This window comes from Ptychodera flava, chromosome 12 (genome assembly GCF_041260155.1).
Source record: "Ptychodera flava strain L36383 chromosome 12, AS_Pfla_20210202, whole genome shotgun sequence".
Lineage (NCBI taxonomy): Eukaryota > Metazoa > Hemichordata > Enteropneusta > Ptychoderidae > Ptychodera > Ptychodera flava.
This window is the reverse complement of record NC_091939.1, coordinates 32,919,349-32,939,289: the sequence shown is the minus strand read 5'-3', so window position 1 is coordinate 32,939,289 and position 19,941 is coordinate 32,919,349. Positions and strand designations below refer to the sequence as shown.

At 37.6% G+C, this 19,941-nt stretch overlaps 2 protein-coding genes across 3 annotated transcripts in view; one reads left to right on the top strand and one right to left on the bottom strand.

Moving 5' to 3' along the window:
- Nucleotides 1-9,562, bottom strand: part of LOC139145673 (SMC5-SMC6 complex localization factor protein 1-like) — a 30,432-nt gene extending 20,870 nt beyond the window's left edge. Inside the window, exons 1-8 of the mRNA XM_070716962.1 lie at nucleotides 9,413-9,562; nucleotides 7,868-8,051; nucleotides 7,058-7,136; nucleotides 6,347-6,587; nucleotides 5,740-5,923; nucleotides 5,054-5,375; nucleotides 1,344-1,537; nucleotides 934-999 (exon numbers count right to left, since the gene is read on the bottom strand). Coding sequence (XP_070573063.1) covers nucleotides 934-999; nucleotides 1,344-1,537; nucleotides 5,054-5,375; nucleotides 5,740-5,923; nucleotides 6,347-6,587; nucleotides 7,058-7,136; nucleotides 7,868-8,035 — 1,254 coding nt within the window. The 5' untranslated portion in view covers nucleotides 8,036-8,051; nucleotides 9,413-9,562. The remainder of the gene's footprint in view (nucleotides 1-933; nucleotides 1,000-1,343; nucleotides 1,538-5,053; nucleotides 5,376-5,739; nucleotides 5,924-6,346; nucleotides 6,588-7,057; nucleotides 7,137-7,867; nucleotides 8,052-9,412) is intronic.
- Nucleotides 9,563-10,037: 475 nt separating this feature from the next.
- On the top strand, nucleotides 10,038-19,763 carry LOC139145674 (B-cell CLL/lymphoma 7 protein family member A-like). 2 transcript variants are annotated; one of them, XM_070716965.1, is made up of 6 exons: nucleotides 10,038-10,207; nucleotides 13,153-13,358; nucleotides 14,968-15,096; nucleotides 15,414-15,506; nucleotides 15,966-16,099; nucleotides 18,038-19,763. In XM_070716965.1, the coding sequence occupies exons 1-6, from the start codon at nucleotides 10,044-10,046 to the stop codon at nucleotides 18,104-18,106; spliced, it is 795 nt and encodes a 264-aa protein (XP_070573066.1). In that variant the 5' UTR covers nucleotides 10,038-10,043; the 3' UTR covers nucleotides 18,107-19,763. The 2 variants fall into 2 exon arrangements, with proteins under 2 accessions (XP_070573066.1, XP_070573065.1); XM_070716964.1 differs by having other exon boundaries at nucleotides 10,044-10,207; nucleotides 13,153-13,397.
- Nucleotides 19,764-19,941: the final 178 nt, after the last annotated feature.

Sequence of the window (19,941 nt, the reverse complement as noted above, 5' to 3'; positions counted from 1 at the left end):
ATAAAATACTGAAAGTTTCCATGAATAGGAACCTAAGAAATTACAGCAAAATAAATGGCAATAAGACTTGTAGTTGTACTTTAGCTCATGTCTAATCACTTGGTAAACAAGTGTTGATTATTGAATGCTTTGATGATAAGTTTTGATTTGTGAAATCCAACTTTTCCGGCTATATTATCAAGTATTTTTTGAATTGTACAATCCTTCTTGCATACATAAATAAATCTGTCATTACCTACAGTTATGATAAAGAATGTTCAAGTCTCCTGTTGTAAAGGTTTTCATCTTCAGCACATGCAAACTCAATCTACCGTATATGTAGACTGCAGCCTACTGGCAAATTTTTGAGTGTGGAGAAGCTATCTCCTATGCATTGTGTGTGCATATATCATTTAGAGCAGTCCAAAATTATCTAACAAATTTTCAATAATAATAAAAAAAGTAAAACAATATACATGTATATCAGACTGTAAGTTTCATTGTCTCAAACAGAAGGTAGGTGCAACTTTATTCAAACTGATATTGCTAATTCCAATCACCGTAAATGCACACAAAAAAATATTTGTCAAAAATTTTTGACATTTTAAAAAAATTCCTTAGACACAAATGAAAACATTACTTTGCTACAACTAATGTTATCATGAGAACAGTAAAAATAACGTGTAAAGGCTGCGAAACTCGACCAAATTTCTGCCAGGCTTCATGGATCACCTCACTGAAATTTTAATTTTCATCTCGGCATATGACATGTTAAATTACAACTGACTGAATATGTAATATTAAGTTTACAAATGGTCCCCAGAAAAAAGCCATAGGTGTTTTCTGCACGTTGTCTTGATAAAGTTTAATCATCACAGCAATGATTACAACAACTATGGGGCGACATCGGCAAATTGATGAAATCTTAGAAGGGATGTATATGTGTTCACTCACCTTCTCTTTTGGAAGCGGCAACATTTGAAAACAATATGGAACAAAACTTGGTCCACTCTGTTCTGCCTGTGTCAGAATTTTAATTAAATTGGAAAAAGATATGTTAACCCTTTGTGTGCCAAAGCAAATATTTGTCGCCTTTACAAAATTTACCCTGGTCAATTTTTCCCTAATTTTTGAGAAAAAATTTGCTAAAAAGCTGAAGCCGATGAAATTTGATGTTTATTTGGCCAAGAATCATAAAAAGGTTAAGGAAAAATTCATAAAAATTAGTAAAATGTTGCACCAATGTCTTGATGGAAAAATTATAGCTCTCAAAGGGTTAATATGTGCATTTAAAGACAAAATTCTGGCTTTTTATTTTCATAACAGATGATCAATGCAATTTTAAAAGTGTGAAACATACAAACCTTTTTCTTTTGAACTCTGAGTACAATATTCCTGATGGTGTCTTCTGATTCCAGTAGCTTTCTCTTCACTCCTCTTGGATCATTCATTGTTTTGTTTGGTGTGAGCGACTTTATTTCCTCCTCTGCTTTCAGTGTGATCTTCAAAGCCTCAGTCAGAGACTTTGGAGCAATACCATGCAACGGCGTTCCTTTTCCTGTGTTCGTTTTTGTGGTGTTTTTTTGTGTGAAGAGAGAAATGAATATATATGTTGCTATTGTTAGCTTTGTTGTGTGAATATGATATGGTTTCAGTGTGAGTTTGCTGGTCTGCAAAAGGTAATCTAAAGGTCATACTAGTTATTGAGTGAGACATTTGCATATTGGATCAACAATGCACCTTGTGTTTATGGCTTCAAGTGAACAAACCCTACTTTGCATACAGCCATGGTAGTATCTGTTCATTCGTCATCATGAACCTTTCAATCTTGAAGCTTGATGTTGCAAATACAACCACAGTGAGCTGAGAATATTTGTGGACTTGTAGATATCATGATAGTATGTATAAAACACCTCATCCGCAGTCTGTATTCTAATTCGCCAATTGATAGTCACGTGGGATGCGTTCTTTTTGTGCTGATCCACGTAAACGACGTCATCAGGCATCATTCGTTTGAACTGTTGCCTGCCAGGCATCAGTTCTGATCAATGATGCCCGCTGACGTCAAAAACGATATTTGACACGAACGCGGACCGGAATGTAAACAAAGATGTCATCTGCGGCCGATCGAAACGATAATCCAGAAATTTCTTGATTTATCCTACTTTCTGAAGAAGAATTGAATGCTTTGGTTTTCAACAAGGACCGGATACGGACAAAAACTATAATCAAAGGTGATTGAACGTTTTGCAGAAGTATTGCGGTCTTTTAGGAAAAACTTTTTCTACTGAACCACTCCAACATATAGCGCTGTTCACGGTTACAGGTTTGTTACTAAATATAGCTGTACGCGCGCGATATCGGACACGCAGCTTGAAATGCGGACAAATTTTATCAATGTTGCATGCGTGGCTGTTTTTGCAGCTTGTACTCTGAGTCGTGAATATGTATTTTAGTATTTACTGTTACTCTAGCAGTCGTCAACTGAGATGTATTTTCGTCGTTCTTGCATGCGTAATTTTCAAAAGCGTAATCTAAAAATGTGGACAAGTATTTATTTTTGCATATTAATGAGAGAACAGTGACGTAAACTGTGAACAGCCCTATTACATCATAGACCTACATGCGACAAGTTTTGTGTATAGTACGTTCTTGTGCATCGCTACGGATGAGTGTGTTACAAAACACATATTGACTGGCATGAGGGCAACAGCATACGTCTTTAACCCCTCGGGCCTGTGAGTCACCCCCAAAAACAGACTGTTTCCCGAGGCCGTAGGCCGAGGGAAACAGTCTGTTTTTGGGGTGACTCACAGTCCCTCGGGGTACAGACGTATGCTGTTGCCTTCATAGCCAGTCAATATGTGTATAATGTATAAAACATTCTATCCATTGTCCGTAATGCTATCTATTATCATACATGCTATGCCTGTAGTGCAATTCTTCTATTGTTCAGAGGATACTGATATAAACCCATATTTTAACTAGTGAAAATACGAATTATATTTTCACTGTAACCGAACTACTTACAGCGACGCGTACACATGACCTTCGCTGGTATGCATGACCTTCGTTGGTATATATAAAACAGCTGAGCGAATGAGACAAATGAAAATCCGAAATGTCATTAAGATTATGGTCAAAATTTTGTTGTTTGTAGTCACTTTGGGACATTGCACTTTGGCATAAGTACAGTTGTACCAAAAACATACAAACGCACGCATCGAAAATTTGTATCATTTGCCGACACCTTGTCATCGTTCGGTGCAGTATTTCATGTCGTCTACGCTGCTGAAGATTATAGTAAGATACCGGTTAGTGCATCATGATAGAACTGCTTTACGACAAGTTTCCTGTTGATGAGCTTAGGTATATGGGCGGTGAATTACATCATTTACAGCCGTAAATGAGCCACAAAAATCCAACTCGCGACAGACAAGGTTGAAAGTGCACATAATATTTCCGATTTGTAGGTCACCTGTCACCTGTCAGTGAGATTCACAGGTCATGATCGTGTCTGGTTGGCACCGGTGCGGTGCGGGTTTCAGATACAATGTAAGATCTAGGGAAAGCCAAACTTTCGTTTAGGTTGTTAAAGGAAGTTTAGTTCTATTTAGGCAAGCCAGGAATGAAAATATACGAGCAGACGACGGAAATACCTTTGAAATGTTTATTCCTACAGCAACAAAATCACGAACCAGTTACGACACTAGTCTACAGCTTACAGTGTACTCACTTCATGTTTTCCCTAATCCGCTTACTAAGATGGTAAATTCGACATATTTGACGTCTGGGGACATGTATAATTCTTCAAAATAAACTGACTGGTACTGGTATATCCACTGTGCATTCATAGATGACGCAAAGCTGCTTGCTCTAACTCTATGCTCTCAGCTGTTCATACTCGATCGAGTTTGAAATCAAACGCTGGCGTGGCGCGAGTATTTTGACCCGATTTTGGTGGCCTCATAACTTTCACGCAGGGATGAGGCTATGTATCAAAACACGAAAACACACCAATTTACTCACTCCAGCCGATGTTTTACATCCACCGTCATTTTAAACTAAAAGTAAATCTTCTTAAAATTGTGAAAACCTGTGTCGACATCGTAACATTTAAATTGTTCGCTTTAAAAGTGCGTCATATACCCTCTTTTGAAGTGGAATGGCCCAATAGCGGAATAATATCAAGAAGTGATATGGTTGTCATCACTCCTTAGCAACCAACTTTTTATAAGTACAGCCAGGAGGAAGCAAGGTCGATTTCAGTTGATTTCGTCGCTAATTTCGGAGCGTCCGTAGGAAAACAGTCATAACCAAAGCATGCATGTATGATAAAGGGGTTATTACACGAAGTTAGGGCGATACCGCGTCGTATTCGAGTGATGTGTCCGTATTTTGACGAGTTGCGCCACCCCTTAGTATCTGAATGAACTGCATTCAATTTGAGTAATCTCTTTTAATTACTTATTTTTTGTCATTATTGCCATTGTGGAAATCTCTTTAATACTTATTTTTTGTCATTATTGCCATTTGTGGGGTGACTGCACTATTATAAACCTATGCAGTAGAAATGAGTGATTGAAGTAGAAACAGTGCCAGGAAAACTTGTTCAGGTTTCAGTGGGTGTGCACTTTACTAAGCTGTCAGAATACAATACTGCAGTCCATAACAGATGTCAGTTGTAAACCTCTTTCCGATTAGTCAGCTGTTTTGGCTGCTGCATGAGATTTGAACATAATCTCTCCTACATGTATGGCAGTAGGTCAGATGAAGTGAGGCGACTGACGGCTGACGATAACGAAAACAGCAAAGAACATGCAAAGATTGATATGTCACCGTCTCTACATCTGATTTTAATCAGATTGACTGACATCCCTGACAATGGTGACATTGAGCATAGCAGTGAAAATGACAGAATTGTACTTTTTCACTCTAATTTATTGAGTACTATTATCAACCTATTCATTCAAACCAACAAGTTTTCATCTATATGGTTCATTAACTATGTGAGGTGAAAGGGCAGAGCTTTGGCAAGAATCCTTCCTTGAACAAGACAGACAGTTGACTTTACCTGCTGGTGATGATGTTTGACTACTTGCAGCGCTTGACGTCAGACTGCTGCTTGTCAACTTGAGTCTACTGGACAGTGAGTCTGTAGAGGTGGTCTGGCTGTTAGGAATTGAGCTAGAAGTTGTCTGACTGTTCTGTGATGAAGAGCTTGTAGACAAAGATGTTGAACTTGAGGAAGACGACTTCTGGTTGCTAGAATTTGTGCTGACTGATGTCTGACTGTTTCTCTGAGAAGATCCAGAGGATGAAGACTTGGAGGACAAAGCCAGTAGTGGAGATACGTAGCTTGACACAACAAAGGCCCCTGTGTCTGGTTCAGTGTCCTTTGACCAAAACAAAATTTACATGGTTTTAACAATAACTATTTTGGTGATTGTGAGTGTACAAACTCTGTTAAAATATAAAATATCATGAATATACAAGCAATCCAAGAAAATGAGGTTCATCTGCTTGAAAACAATTCAAACTGAAGTCATTTGAGATGTTGCATTCTGCATTGGCTACGACTCAAGAAATGACACTTTCATATTTCACAAAATATACTGAAAACTGTTCGAGTAATTGAATGAATAAACAAACAAATAATGAATAAAGATAAGAGGAAGCAATACATCATTATGCTCAGTAATATGAGTTAGAATAGATAGCAATCTGGTCATTTTAATAACATATTTTTTTATGACATACCTGAAGAAGTGTCTCAGCTATGTAGTCTGGTGAAATACATGGAATCCCACGTCTTACAAAACCTTTGACGTTATTTTCATACTTCATGTCAACGAACACATGTGTCAGCTTTTTAGCCAGGCTGTCCAAGTCTTGTAATGTGAACTTAGGTGGTAGAACTGTGGCACCCCCTGCTTCCAATAATCTGACAGAAAAGAGCAACCCATTATGAGTATATAAACTGTTGCGATAACATGTTCAGGAATGTCACAATTTAACAAATCTTAACAACAGTGTGGTTTATACATTAATCATTGAACATAATTATACACGTGTCGTCAACATGGTACCCACACATACATTGCAGACAATAGTTCGCCAATGAAAACGTCCATTCACAAACACACAGTTTTGTAATGATAAGACAGTAGCCTATCCTTCATGCTAATTTGGTGGAATTCACTACACAAATTCACTGTATCTTATATATTTCAAGGGGATTTATCTAAACTGCATGTGTCCGATCTTTCTTTAAAATTTCAAATTATCATATCATAAAAATTTAAATTTTGTAAGGAGTTATGTGGGGGAAAAGTTAAATGAAAAGTTAAAACCATGGTATCATTACCGTTTGTACACCACTGGTCTTCTTTTCAAATTCTCAACAAAAATCATTGCAGTCCATTTGCTGAACGGTTTTCGTCCACTTCCATCTCGGAGCAGTCTCCATCGCCTTGGTGCCATCAACAATGGAATGGGATAGTTACAATCTGTAGGCACTTTATTACCCCATTCATACTGATAGGAATCCAACCATTTGCCAGCCTTAGCACTGTCCAGAATGAATTCTTTGGTCACCACCCATTTTCCTAAGATTTAAAGAAAGCATGAAATCTGAAATTGATTGGCTGGCTTTATTAAAGATTAGAGGGTTCATGAGCACATGCAAGTAGTTGTATGATTTTAAGAAAATGCTGTGAGGTATAAGTATGGTTCAAATAGCAAAACAAAATGAAAGGATTATGAATATGTTGTCAAATTCAGACAGAATAATCTTCAGGATATATTTGAACCCTGGCATTTTCAGACAGAGTTGTACAGTAGTAACCAATCCTACACTGAAACAGATATTTTTTTCTGTATAAGCATAACAGTATTGATTTGTGTGTGTATGCATTTGTATCTCTTGGATTTATAAAAAATATATTTTCTTGAAATGGGAAGACATTTCTCTATAATTAGATAAATGGAGAGAAATTTGTGTTGATGAGACAAATTCCTGTTATGAGTGTTCGATAAAAAGACATTTCCCAAGTTGCAGTGGTTTGTATACACCTACCTGCAGCACAGCCACAGAGATACTTTTCACTGCGGATGGGTTTTGATGATACGATATGTGTACAATCGGCTTTGTATTCCTGTTGTGAACAAAAACAGTGTAACTTTGAGTAAAGTCAATAACTCTTACAGTAAAAATGTTCATCACATTTTCCCCCATAAGACCGGTTCATCAATCTGTAAAAATTCGAGTTCTAGTTCATCCTCCTAGACTAACCTTCTACTTAAATGACATTGATACCATTGTTGATTCAATGATTTTTTGTGTGGTTAGAGAAGTATTCTTTTTTTCAAATTTTTCAACAGTAAGCCTTTGTGGATCTGTGACTTAACAAGATAGCTACAAAATTTAGTTGTTCAAAGATTCTTTTTCACTTATATCCTTTCCTCTGATCAACCAGTCAATCCCTTCTTTCTACAGGCGTTCAAATGATAAAAGCACTTGCTCTGACAAAAACCCCACGAAGATTTCCCTACAAACGTAGAACTGGCATGTTGAGTAGTATTGATAAAACAATTGACATTTCCATTGTGTGATACCTTGAGTTCATCAAAGAACGACTTGCAGTCTCCGCAGTATTTGACAAATTAAAAAAACAAGACATGTTTCATCAGATAATGATACATGTCAAAACTGCTCATCATTCAAGGCATCAAGAAGTATTATTTATATAAAATATGAACAAATCTGTAGAGAACTGACATGTTTCAATGGCAAATCATATTGCTTGATATTGGCTAAGATATAGTTCAATTCCAGTCATAGCAATATACACAAGGTCACATGGACGAGACAGTAGGCAAGAGTTACCTGTGTTTCATAGTACACTCCTCCTAGTGCCAATATTTGTCTGGCAAGCTGCACTTTCTCATGATCTGGAAATGCTGAAAGGAGAAACTTCAGCTTGCAGTTCTGTGTCTTGCAATTTGACTTTCTTGTGGCTTTGAAACTCATCTCTATGACTGAATTCCAGGGCATCAACGACTTAGCTGAGCTGAAAATGGAAGATATAAAGATAGCATATATTGATGTAACATTTGTTACATGTATTCATTTTTTAAGGGCCTGTGTTGGCACCAGTTGTCTCATCAGAAAATTTACCAACCAGATTACAATTTCAATGGAAAACAAAAGGCTATCACATCTCCATAATGCTCCTACAGACTGCAGTCTCAATTTGGACGGCGCACGAAAAACTACTTTTCTAACTACTTTCGGCCGAACTCAACTGGATTCCAATGTATGCCTACCCGAATAGCTCAAGCTCTCGAGGACCGCAAAAAAATTTGTTCTTGCGACGTCCCCATTAGATACGTTCATGGAAGATATGGCCAGCCACTGGACCCTTGACCATGCATCGCTGGCAAACTACGGTTTTGACGTCATGAGAGCAATTTTTTTGCAGTCTGTGGGCAGTTTACTTATTTGGGTAAGCATAGATCAGAATCGCCCGAAAGTGGTTAGAAAGTAGTTTTGTGAGCGGTTCAAATTGGGACAGCGGTCGCCAGATTTGTCTATGGCAGTCAGCACGGCTGTGGTGGGATGCCGTATAAATAACGCCTGGTACACACAGCATTGTACGCAGGGCTAGACCCTTGCTCTACATGGCAAGGCTATGTGTTACCTGCTATAGCCATGCAGAGGTACGTTGGACCATGGAGACTGTGCAGTGTGCTACCCCTATGCTAGCTGCAGTACAGTAGCTCGAGGTTTTGCCTGGGTATTTGGTTTGGACAAACCAGACACCCAGGCAAAACCTCGAGCTACTTTACTGCAGCTACCTCTATGCTTGCTGCGGTTCCGTAGCCCTGCCACTCCCTGGCTGATTGTGTGGGGAGTGGGGCCCGCACTACCAGCCAGGCCTGCCAGGGAGTGTGGCAGGGCTAAGGAACCATGCAGCAACCTCCATACATTGAAGTAGAAGGGACCTCCTTGGCTGAACATTCAACTGAGCTGTGTTAATGAATGCAGAATTGCAGATGTGTCGTTACATCGTCGTATCGTTGGCAAGTGATATTCTCGCCGCCGACGAGAAACCATGGAGATGGAAGTACACAGGTGTACATCATGATTTACAGATCATGATGTACATTTCAATATATTATGTACAGTCCACGCGAGTCATGAGCGAAGGAAAAGAGGATAATTTCACAATGAGCACAGTTGTTTTCATCCTCATACAATCCCTCCAGTGTCGTACAACCTTCTGTCGACAAGTTTACGAAACAAACAGATTAGATAACGAAAATTAGCGCGAAAATCACTTCTGGTTCAAGTTTGCACCGTCAAGCTAAACAATAAACTATGAGGAGGTACCATTCTTTTGGGTGAAACGTTTTTTGATCGTGCGCTTACCTTTTGACGGCAAACCTAACATGGAAAATATGACTTCTCCACGAAATATGAGTGTTTTGGCTCAAAGTATAGCATGATTCTGCACCCAAACTTGTGTATTTTACGGCATGGACGATATATTGCAACCGTACCCGCAAAAGATAAATACTCAAAATTGGCGCTTTCGAGGCATACTATTATTTGCAAGGGGTGGCCGTATAATGATGATTCACTAACATGTGTGACTGAAATTTAGTTTCCCATTTATAGAGAGAATACACCCCTTATTTCAAATCTAATATATTTGTGATTACTTTAACAAAGCTGAAATTAAATTAATATTCAATATTGTTATCGATTTACAGCACAATCCAATATCGATGTCCACGTTTAACAATGGAATCATTTACGGAGCCTATTGGGCGACTAACTGAGGTCAGAGGTCTCGAGGAACTTAATTTATTTGTACCTAGTCGCGTATTCGACAGTAATTTTCCGTTTTACAATTTATTATCGAAAGAAGTTGGGGAAAAATGTAATAAAATGATTATTTTGCATGTTGTAATGGTATTAATACGGAAAATATTTGTAAAGCTCAAGATTTATGAAAATAATTTGTGTAATTTTATGCTGTAAATAACATCCTCAATCCATGTTTACTGCACTGGGTGAATTTTATTACGGAAGTGAAAATACAAAGCCGGTCTTCAACATGATGAGCTACAGTTCCGCACGATCTGCCAGGGCAGAGACGCGTAGTAGAGCGAAAGATGAAATCAAACGTGTCATGCAAGCCATCGATAAAGTTCGAAAATGGTAAGATTTAGCCGTCAGACCTGTTTAAAATTCCTGTAATTTTGTCGCGTTCTCTTTCGCCATACGCATTGCCTTAGTCTTTGCACGAACAAGGTTGTTCTTTGTTGTGAAGTTTTTCGTTGTTGTTTTTTATCTCATCGTCGACTAGTGTTTCTAGAGATAAATAATCATCGTATTGGCCTAGTAACAATCGGTTAATAATCAGTTTCAAGAATGTCATTCGTTTTCAGTCGTTTGCCAAATTTTGTGTGGCTTTCTCTGAAGCCCAAGGATAAGTTTCACGACGGCGTCTTTTAGTATAGGCTTTCCGCCATATTTAATGTATTCAAAGGCTGGATTTCTAGCGTTTTTAAATCACTTAAAATCTCTGATTACCCCGCAGAGTCGTACCGTAATCGTGCCAGTTTCTTGTGACTGGTCATAACACGCGTATCTCAGTGCATAAGTTGAGTTGATTTTCGCTCCCATTCATTGCGCGTCTAAACAATCATCAGCTGACAGGTGGAATGGGATATATGGCGTTCTCAAGAATTAGTAACCTCCCTCCGGGAATTGGCTGTTCCAAGAATTGTCGTACCCCAAAAATGATTGCTTAGAGAGATATGTGTGCGCTGAAGATCAAACGATGTTGAACAAAAACCATAACACAAAGTTATGAGTGAGCTAATAAGTGCCACCAATACCAAAATCTTGCTGCCTTTATTATACAGTTATTTTCATGTCCTTGGCTGAAACAGTCCCATCACACTCATCTGTCAAAACAACCTTGCTTATTGTATCCCATATCAAAACTAAAAATGACACCACATATTTTTGTTCTCCAGGGACATTCCCTGATAGAAATTTGTATGAAAACATTATTAACTGCAGTGTTGTAGAAGTCATTCATATACAATAATATCATTTATGTTAGTAATTATTGTTTACCACCAGAAAAGAAAATACCAGGAAAAATTGAATTTGAGGTACATGCATAATTTTAGAAATCAAACTCCAAAGCGGTATGGAATTAATCTGTTCATCTTCTGTTGTCGGTTGTCACAATGTGATATATCAATATACCTCTTTTATTGTATTTTATAACTACTGTATAACTATAACCAATGTACCATTCTGTAACTTTAGTTACAGTTGTAGGGCTTCTTCTACATATAATCTGCTTTCTTGGCAGCCATGATAAATGTCTCTTGTTCAAAAGTTCACCAGCAAATCTACCCTGTGGAAAACACTTGTAAATGAGACTTGCATAGGTTTGCACTAAAGCAGAAAAAATTCAAAGACTGTAAGCCCCTCTATTGAATTCAATAGAAATGATTAATAATGTAAGTCATGTCACAAGAAATTAATGTCATGTTTGATATGCCATAATTACTGGGAGTATCTCCTCAATCATTAAAAATATGTTCAAAAGTCATATAATAAGACTAAATGCTAAGACTACAAATTTAATGATCACGTTTTCAAATTCAAAAGTGAAGTCACTGCCTTCTTACCGCAAAGAATTGTTTAATACCCAGGCAGTCGTTTGAAAACATCTAAAATTAAGAAAAAAATCAATTTGTGTAATAGTGTGTTGCATGTAAGTGTCAGAGAACATTGTGTTGTCATTGCAGCTCCAGTTTGGTACTTGTTGGTACAGTACATTCATTTGTATACTGTAGTGACTCTCTCTTCAAGACTCTTGTTTTTTCTAAAGCTCCCCATATCCTCAGTATAATGTATATACAGTACTATAAAAATGATTGAGTAGTATGTAGGTTCTATGTAAAATAATCATATCGTGATTGAGTAATTTTTTGTGTGCCTTCAGTGGTCAATCATCTTTCGTACAGCCAGTGTACAGGTTTGATTTTGCGATGCATGTTATATGTATGTGAGATACTAAATCAATATTGTATTTGTGAGCCCATTCATCTAGCTATCAGAGTCCAAAACGTGATTTATGATTCCATTCATGGTGCAATCACAGTCAGGATATAATTTATGTGCTGATATTTGGTTTAAATCGTAAAGTTACTTGTACCTAGACAGTGGTCAGCAAGGTTACATGTAGATAAATAATCTAATTGAAAGTGATCTGACCTCGAGGTCAAATGCACAGTTCAGAACTAAACAGTCTTAAAGGTCTTGTGAAATGGTCCCGTCCTTGAGACTGAATATCTTCCAGGGGGGCAACATTATTATGGTACACTCGCAACAGATTTGCAACCTAAATGAGGATTTTATCACAAAGTTTTCAAGCCTTCTAAGACTTGAAGGAGAAGAATGCATCCTGAATGCATTCATATGATGATCTTTGTAATTAACAGCTAATTATTTGGTTTTTTGTTTTCAGACAAGAGGCATTGTAATTTTAATGCATTCACAGTTATGTAGATTTGTTTTATTTGTGACTATGTGGAAATAAATTTATTTTTTTCAAAAAAAAGTTGCAACCTAAAAGTACGGGCGAGTGTTAATTTTTTTTATATTTCTATGCGTGATTTTTATCGAGTCATTTTGCGACACCCAAGTCACGTCCTAAGCGGGAGTCAAGGTTGACCAACTGTCAATTTGCATCGCGATCCAGATTTGTAATTATCAGCGTTAAAATAAAGACAAGTGGATACAGGGTTGATGTGTTGATAATTTATTCATGTGCATGCAACCGACGTCTTAGGAGGACACTGTACTGATCATGTAAGCGGAAACCCTAGAAGTTACCTCCCATGGGGAGCTTACGGAGGTGTGAAATAGTTACTTCCCGTTATGAGATATGGCGTCGGGCAAACTTTGGAAAACCGAAAAAAGGAGGATTGCGGGAAAGCTTGGGTAGTTATCAATTGTCTTATTATCTCACATTTTACCTCTACAGGGTGTACATTCTGTTAGCTTTCAATAATGTAGATGAATCTATATACTGCAAAATCCCACACAGTATTTTTAATGGATAATACTTTTTCCAGGGAGAAGAAATGGGTGACGGTTGGTGATTCCTCATTGAGGATCTACAAATGGGTTCCAGTTGTTGAAGACAAGAAGAAGAATGAAGAGAAGGACAAAGAAAAGTCTGGAGAAGCGGGACAAGATCAACAAAAGAAACAAACTGCAGAACAACAACAACAACAACAACAACAACAGGGACAGAAGGAAGATGAGCGGCAAGATCAGGGTAAAACTGAACAGAATTCAAACACATCAAAACCTCAGGGTAAATGCTGTTGCTTCTCTAAATGCTACGTAGTGCTGTTGTACACGTCTGTTATAAAGATCATAAACTCACAACCAAGCCTGCATGCATTACACTACTTGAACATTTTCTTTTGCTCCTGTTGACATTGCACATCCATCGTGTGGCAATATTTTTCTCAGTGTGCCCTAAAACGTTTCTGAGCTTATATGGTAATTTAAAAATTTAAAGAAATTTCTGTTTTGGCTGCATACTACCTCATTCAAAATTGGAAAAATAAATTATGTGTTATCAAAGAAAAGTCTAATGCACCTGTGGCATTTCTTGCTATCTCATTTTTTACGCCAGTGCATTTGAAAATATGAAATTACCTTTATTAACCTACTAGACAAAGTCACCGATTAAGGCAGAATGTGCCTCAGGACAGATATATGGACTGTCAAATTTTTACAACTCTTTTCTGATCTATCACTTGTTGGGGCTCATTTGAAAGTTCTTGGAGTAAGAAACATTTTTAGTTTTTTGAAAATCAAAATTTTTTCCCATAGAGTTAATGCAGGGATGTGGCCATTTTGATTGTCAAAATATCAGTAAATGTTAGGTAATTTGTTTCTCTAGTTCCAAACTCTGCACTGTGACCCCTGATTTTAATTCTCGATTTGGAAAGAGAATAGTTGAAGTAACATTGAGGAAAGTTTGAGCACAAGTTTTATGTCATTCTCTGTTCAGGTGCATACTACCTTAATGTGACAATTAAGTCTAAAGAAATAGACCAATTACCAACAACCATGCCAGGCAGCTGTGAGTCAACTGTTGTAATTGGATTAGAGGGCACACTGGGCTGTTCTTATACTAACTGTGACGTGATTGGCTGCCACTAGTGCTGTATATGCATCATCTGCCTATGATAAATTAACAAAAGCTGTAAACCAAGGCCCGACAGCATGCACCTAAATATTGCTGCATTTATGTACGGTCGCATGATAACATACTCGTTGTCATTCTGCTAAATTCTGTTTGTAGAAAATGAAGCTCACTGAATCTTTGCTGTTCATAGATTTTAGAACTGTCACTCATGCCTGGTCCATCTGCCAAATAACTGTACACGGTTCCAATGGCACTCCTGACAACAACAGTATTGTGTACCTAACTGTGGTTGTAAGAAGTGTCTAACTCTTGCCTTTGCAGCAATGTAAAACTTTCTTGCTTGCTTGAATGCTCCCTGCTAAAAACTAAAACATGCTTCATGCAATCTAAATCCTTGAATTCCCTCTGTGTTTTGATGTCAAGTAACACATAATGAATACTATATTAATAGTTTCTGTACCTGTGTATTTTGACGGTAGTTATTTTTGTCTTTTAAATTACCCATTGAATTATAAAATGCCGATATTTTCATATCAATTTCAACGGCTGCAAGGTTATGTGCAATATAATCAATGTTCCCTACATATACAACCAAAGACAGCACACCATGGTACAACTGCTGCAGATGAAATAAAACAGTGTCCATTCTGAATTTTGTAATGATTAGAAACCTGGTAATAAAGTGTAAGAGAAATAAGAGGCAATTTTTTTTTTCAAATTACAGAAAGTGAATCTCCATCCAGTCAGGGCAATGAGAAGAACTTGTCACAGACATCGCAGAATAAATCCCAGTCACAGCCAAGACACAGAGATTTCTCAGCTTTGCTGAATGAAGATTCCAACTCAAGATTAAGTAAGTGTATTTATCATTTAGATCATCTACGTGTAAGTTGTAATCAGTAGGTGAATTTCTCATTTTGCTGTGGCAGCCCAGCCATTCAAGCGGGATTCCTTTGGTTTTATCAAAGCAATAGCATAACTCAAGGAAGCAACAGAAATTGTACCACCCCAAGTCATTTACTTACTGTTCCCAAACCTTAGCAAAATCACTGTGAATGAACTCCATTGCTAGAAATACCACAATTCCAAAATTTGTGATTTTGAGAAAAAAAATTAAAATGGTTTCACTTTGTCATCATATCACTATAATTTCACTTATTTATGTTACAGCTCCAAGTTCTGCAATGAGCAACGATGAGTCAACATTTGATTCCAACTACAGCGATGAAAACGATGACACAAGTACGAGTTACAATGAAGATAGTAAGTAACAATTTCCTCAAAGACCCTAGCAGATAAGAAAAGAAGACAATGAGGCAACAGTCTTGTTCAAAACACCAGTCTGAATTTGTGAAAGTGCACACATAGGATTTGTACCGTATTGACCATATATACTTTCATGATATTGCAAGATCCAAGCATAGCATTCTCAAGGTGGAAAACAGTCTCATGCACTTTTCATATGCATAATCATTCTAAACTTGTCGTTAATTAGCAGAAATCTACTGTGCAAAAGCTCAGACAAAGTTTCTTCAATATTGCAAATAGCCTGTTCACCCCTATTTTCCCTTTGAACGTGTCCACACTGGCCATCGATAACAAAGAGTGTTGGCCAAACCATGCTGGTGAAAGGGTTATATCAAAAACAAGAAACTTAGTCATTACTGAGATCGGTGCTAACCGCTTATCCATGTCATATTGATTTTACCTTTCCTTGTGCAGGTAAAGATTTTTCACAAAAGCGAACAGATCAGTCACAGTCACCAGCGTCTACTTTCAATGAAAACACAAACGATGGGCAGTCTCTTCCACACTCTGTGACGTCAGAGAATGACCATTCAGCAACTCAGCAATCAGTGAGTACTCTGTACACCATCTCTGTCTTCCCTGGATGATGAAATCTTACATATATCACTCTAAGTATTTATAGAGAAGTTACTGTTAACATTGTGCAGGGCTCCAAATAATGCTTTTCTGCATATCTGAGGTACACACATTATGCTGAGGGCAGGCAGTTTTGACAACTATTCATGCACACAGGTTACGGTTTTCAGCTTATCATCAGTATTCCATTCTCAGTGCTCAATTATGCATGTACTGTACCATAAACCTTTCAATTCATAGACCTTTAGAAACTTTCAGAAGAGTTGATCATACATGTAGTATGGTATTTACCTTATTTGCCACCATATGGGAGTACAAGATCACACACAATGCCTCAAGATCTGAGAATTCACGGATCTTATGCAACAGGGATTTCTATGCTTGTTAGTCCCCACGGACACCATCCGGGGGACTTATAGGTTTGGTCGTGTCCGTGCGTGTGTGCGTGCGTGCGTCCATGCATGCGTCCGTGCGTGCGTCCGTCCGTTTACGCAGATATCTCAGAGATGCCAGAAGAGATTTCATTCAAACTTGGTACAAGGATTACTTCATATGTCATACAGATGCACGTCGATTTGTTTTGTGATACGATCCAATATGGCTGCCAGGCGGCCATTTTATTACGATTTTTTCATGTACAGAGCCATAATTCAGGCATGTTTCAACTGATTTTATTCAAAGTTGGTACAAGGACATTGACCAATGTCACAGATATGCACGTCAATTCTTTTTGTGATACGATCCAATATGGCCGCCGTGCGGCCATTTTGTTACGATTTTTTCATGTACAGAGCCATAACTCAGGCATATCTCAACCGATTATATTCAAACTTGGTACAAGGACATTGACCTATGTCATACATATGCACATCAATTTGTTTTGTGATACGATCCAATATGGCCGCCAGGCAGCCATTTTATTACGATTTTTTCATGTACAGAGCCATAACTCAGGCATGTTTCTACAGATTTTATTCAAAGTTGGTACAAGGACATTGACCAATGTCATAGCTATGCACATCAATATTTTTTGTGATACGATCCAATATGGCCGCCGTGCGGCCATTTTGTTACGATTTTTTCATGTACAGAGCCATAACTCAGGCATATCTCAACCAATTTTATTCAAAGTTGGTACAAGTCAACTATGTCATACACGATAATGCACATTGACTTTTTGGTGATACGATCCCATATGGCCGCTGTGTGGCCATTTAGTTACGTTTTTTCATGTCCGGAACCATAACTCAGACATGTATCAAGCAAATTTATTCAAAGTTGGTACAAGGAGATTGACCAATGTCATACATATGCATGTTAATTTGTTTTGTGATATGATCCAATATGGCTGCTGTGCGGCCATTTTGTTATGATTTTTTCATGTACAAAGCCATAACTCAGGCATATTTCAACCAATTTTAATCAAAGTTGGTACAAGGACATTGACCTACCGTATGTCATACATATGCACATTGATTTGTTTTGTGATTCGATCCATTATGGCCACCATGTGGCCATTTTATTACGATTTTTTCATGTCCTGAACTACAACTCAGACATGTATCAAGCGAATTTATTCAAAAGTATTTTTATCACAGACCTAATGAAGAGGACTCTATCCTCTCTGAGGACCTGTAATCAAAGCACCCATTAACAAGTGGGGACTGTGTCATCAACGATGACTTGTTTCAGATCAAATATGGCTGTAATAAACTTTGTTCAAGCATGCCATTTAAGACAGTCTTGATGAAGTCAATCTTTAATTTGCATTAAACTTCCTGGTCATTTGTACCGGGGAAACACTAATAGGAAATAGGTTCCCACTTGCAGACTTAACTTGTCAATATTATATTCAAAATGATGTAACTTGTCCTTACCTGTTGTCTTTCTCCGTTTGTCTCTTCTCGCAGGAAACTCAGGATAGCACAGATGAACCGCCAACCAAGAAAGCCAGACCTGACACGCCGCAATCAAGTTGATAAATTTTAATAACTGCATAAAAACCTACTGAATATATATTTATGTGTCCATAACAGCTATTGTGGCTGACAATGGCGAAGAGACTTCCTTGTCTTGACATTGTAGCATCACTTGTCCAAGATTTTTCCCTGTCAAGTTAGAGGGTCTTCTGATCACATGACTTTGGGTTGTCATTTGATGAGTGGTTCCTGTAAAGCAAAACAGGAATATATGTGAGTGACAGCCTGTCATTAGGAGAGGCACAATCCAAGTTATGATGGCGCTATAGATAACGTTTACTTCACTGTCACAGATTGTAGTTGTAATCATATTGAGAATACATAAATATCCAACTTGTGTCACAATGAAATCTTGTGAAAATCCAGCTCCACAAATCCTGATATACATTAAGCTATTGTATTTTCTTTTGCATTATTCTTTGATTAGGGATACAGATACAGCATTACCTTGTGATAGATCACCATATTTTGGGCAAGTTGTGGCAGTGATGTTTGCGTTATCTTCAGGGCCATTATACTTTTCAGTGTGTGGGTATGGAGTCCTTCATGTCGAAGGTCATTGCCATGTGTCATGAGAATTTTTACCATGAAAACCAGTATGGGTTACTGGTTAGATGTGATGTTGTCATGGTGAGAAAATATTTTGTATATAGTGTGCACATAATAGTAATTGAAGAGCAAGGTGCGTGCTTGTAGCATTTGATTTAGTTATTTTTTGAAGCCGTTCAGATCCCTAGAAGGTAAACACAGCACATTTTCACAAAGCCTAATCTTTATTTATACTTTCATACAGTATGTGTAACTTTGTAAAGGAAATATTTTGAAATGCTCCATAAAACAATTTATTCTTAATATTGGTGTGAGGCACTAGGAAAAAGAAAATGCTGAGAATAAAAAAAGGACACCTTCTTTTATAGCTTGTAATATTTTCCACTGATCTGTGAACCTAACTTTGTACAGACTGAACAAAATCTCAGTCCTATATTTCATTCCCATATTTCCATGTCGTAGCATTCACTTGTCAAATAATCAACAATTCTCTCTTAGCTAAATTTTGACAGAATACTGAAATCATGTGTGAGAAAATTTGTCCATGCAGACCAGAAGTCCAGTTTATTAAACTTTCCTTCATGAAGTTTAACAGTCAACAAGGTAGATACCTACAACCCCATGTAAACTATTTATCCGGCCACTATTCTGCAGATGCTGGCATTTCCTACAAAAGGTCACCTTTGGAGATTGTGCAATTAGAAATACTTCACAGGGTAAAAACAACCCTACAAACCCTCCAACATTTTTTTCTCTGTCTGTAAATAAATTAGCATCTGTCCCTTACCACTCTGCATTTCCATTCAAATTCAACCACTTGTTCTCATTACACATTTCTCTGTCACTCACTCTGCATCGTCTCTCAAGTGACCTATGACCTGTTGCTGAGATACTTTTCTTTCTACCACTACATGTCATCATGTCGTATTACTGAAAGTCTTTCAACTTGTTATAAAGTTGTTAAAAATTTACCCATGGTAAGAGGTATTTTTTTTAAGTCTTTTAATTCCATGTGTGAGCCTGACCTTAGAAAACTATAGACAATTCGTAGTTGACAGAAAATGGAGATTTACAATATGCAACTCGCAATAAATATCCTTGCATGTCATTGGGTGTTTTGTTTGATGCTTTCATGGAATCTTCAAAGAACTTTGTTATCTACATTTGTGGTGACCAATTGCTGATTTTCACTCGGGAAGCCATAACTATTGTGGTGAAGCAGACATTCTATGAGTAAACATGGCTGTGGTGCCCCTTATACCATATATGGATATATGCAAATATGC